Raw genomic sequence first — 2,584 nt, forward strand, 5'->3', positions numbered from 1 at the left:
TCAGATTTGATCAGCTTTCGTCAGGGTCAAGGGATTTGATCACTTTCGACAGGGTCAAGGGCAGGGGTTGATAGCAAATGGTGATATACCTGATACCATGGATACCGTATCCGCATGATACTCGTATCAGTATCACGTGATACCGCTCGATCATTGGGATCAAGATCACTGATCCTTCTCCACAAATATATTGATCTTTGACGATACTATACTCACGTATCCAGTCAGTTTCTGGTTTTGTATTTAGATCTGCAACCCCCGACAGCTTACAACAAAGACGCCGCAAACGATGGCAGAAAACCCCACAGGAACGACGCAGACTGCCTCAGCAACGGCACAGACGGATGAAGAGGGTGTGGACGAGCATGGTATACCTCGGGTAGTCAAGCATTGTTGCCAGAACATGTTCAATCCGGTATGGAGATTCATCCACAAGCTATCCTAGCCCATACCAGGATCAAAAGAGCCCACAAGACCGTACACGCACATTTGTATAGTCTGCTGTGATGAACACAAAAGCTCCGACCAACCGCATCAACGTGGAGGAACTTTCTAATGCGACCAACTACATCTTCCAACGCTAGAAAACACATGTGGGGGACTCACAAGGAGCACTCATTCACATTGGAGACTAAGCGGAGAAAGACCAGTGATGTGGCTAAACGTATTCAGACATATGATAGTGGAGCTTCGGGTGAACAGGGAAAACATCCAAACCAAAAGAAGCAGCGCACAATTCACGAGGCAATTGCCATCAATGCTGACCAAATGAAGATTTTGTCGACTAGATGGCTACTTTCTTCTGGGTTGCCTCACACGGTACTCCAAAACCCTGAGCTTTTGGAACTTTTTCGGCGTTTGGCGCACCAACCTGCGCTATTGACCCCTGCTCGAGATACTTTTTACGAATTTGCTAAAGCAGAATGGCACTTGCTTATCAAATTGGTGTCTGATACACTGAGCCGAGATTTTTCAAAAGCAAAAGAGCAGCCATTTATCACGATGTTGCACGATCTGTGGACCAATGCATCGAACATGAATATAATTGGTGTGACTGTCGTATTCGTGGATTCAGAGTGGCGCTTGGTCACACTTTCGCTCTTGGCGATGCCAAACTCGCACGGCCACGCTGCTGGTACTGTTGCTGATCTTATTAAAGCACGAATGCAAGACCGCTACAACATTGATGTGGACCGGTACGTTCGATTCACAGTAAGTGATACGACGGGAAGCGCTCGAAACGTATTCGACCATTTCAATATTACGGATCAAGTAGATTGTTTAATGCACTTATTAAGTTTGTGTCTGTTGTATGCTCTCGGTCTGAAAGAAAACACACGAAATCGTGGTCAGAGTATCATAACACCGGGAGGGGAGTTCCGAAATGGTCTGAAAGTTATTCAGAAGCTTCGTGATTTGGCAACGTTTTTCAACACTCCTCAAAGAATCACTAAACTCAAGCAGATAAAGAAGGCCCTTAGCCTTCCAGCTGTCAATATTGAAGTTGATTCGAAGACACGAGTTGGATACGCTGTAACGCTAATGCGTCGCAGTGTACTAAATCACTATGCCTTTGCTCAGTACTTCGAAGGAGCGCTAGACAGTGAGACGGCTGTATGGTCAAGCATTTCCAAGGATGATTGGACGCTTATTACCGAGATGGAAGGGCTGACTAACCAAATCGCACAGTTTAGTCTGGGCGAAGTGCAAAAGCAGGGCGTGGCAAGCTTACGTCTTACTTTTTCGCAAAATGTTGGTTTTTGCTGGTGAATCCACTACAGTTAATTGTTTGGTTCTCGATCGCCCTGGGCCAAAAGCAACTGAGCATTCGCAACGCCGAGCACCAAAGTCTATATCCGAGTTTTCTTGGGATGGCAAACGTTGTCGCGACCGACTTCGTGAGCAACTCGCTCTTCGGTTTCCAGTTGAGGATCTCAACGACATAAAAGCTTTACTTCTGGATCCCGCGGATTAAAGGAAAAGCACATAGTATTGTCAGTGATTCATCAGTTCTTGCACAAGCCGAGACCGAACTTCAATTTGAGCATGCTCTCATTTATCAGAAATTGTTTGCAAGGCAAGCAGCAGACGAGGAGTGTAAGGGTGAGGAGCCTTTGCCGTCGGGGGTTTCTCAAAGCAGCTCTGATCTCATTGACACTGCACTGGGTGCCTTACTAGAGATCGACGCCCCGGCTCAAAACGTGGAAATGTCTGATTTCCAGGCTGACCTATCCGCCCAAGCGATGAACGCGTGGAACGAATGGAAGAACTTGAATGTCTCGTGGCCGTGTTCAACATCCTCCGGTTACGATTACCGGGGCCGTAGATCAGTTGAAGGTTGACAGCCAGGGTAGAATTAGAAATGCGGACGGAACGGTGGGGCGCCAGCTGTTGATCAGCATAGCCAATCAGCCGAATCAGCTGGTACGGGACGGTAACGGCGTGTTTGAAGCTGCAGACCCTACGGCGGCAGGCATAAATCCGATGGCTGCTGGACAACGTATCGAAGTGCGCCAGGGCTCGCTCGAGAATTCCAACGTGGATTCCGCCCAGGCCATGGTTAATTTAATGGCGGCACAGCGTG

General features: G+C 47.8%; 1 protein-coding gene across 1 annotated transcript in view; it reads left to right on the forward strand.

Moving 5' to 3' along the window:
* Positions 1 to 1,164: 1,164 nt before the first annotated feature.
* The window catches only part of PITG_18116 (uncharacterized protein), a gene marked incomplete at both ends in the record, with an annotated part of 3,200 nt that continues 1,780 nt past the window's right edge, over positions 1,165 to 2,584 (forward strand). Inside the window, 3 exons of the mRNA XM_002997695.1 lie at positions 1,165 to 1,196; positions 1,482 to 1,752; positions 2,413 to 2,508. Of these exons, the coding sequence (XP_002997741.1) occupies positions 1,165 to 1,196; positions 1,482 to 1,752; positions 2,413 to 2,508 (399 nt within the window). The remainder of the gene's footprint in view (positions 1,197 to 1,481; positions 1,753 to 2,412; positions 2,509 to 2,584) is intronic.

Source organism: Phytophthora infestans, genomic scaffold (assembly GCF_000142945.1).
Source record: "Phytophthora infestans T30-4 supercont1.68 genomic scaffold, whole genome shotgun sequence".
NCBI classification, from domain to species: Eukaryota; Oomycota; class Peronosporomycetes; order Peronosporales; family Peronosporaceae; genus Phytophthora; species Phytophthora infestans.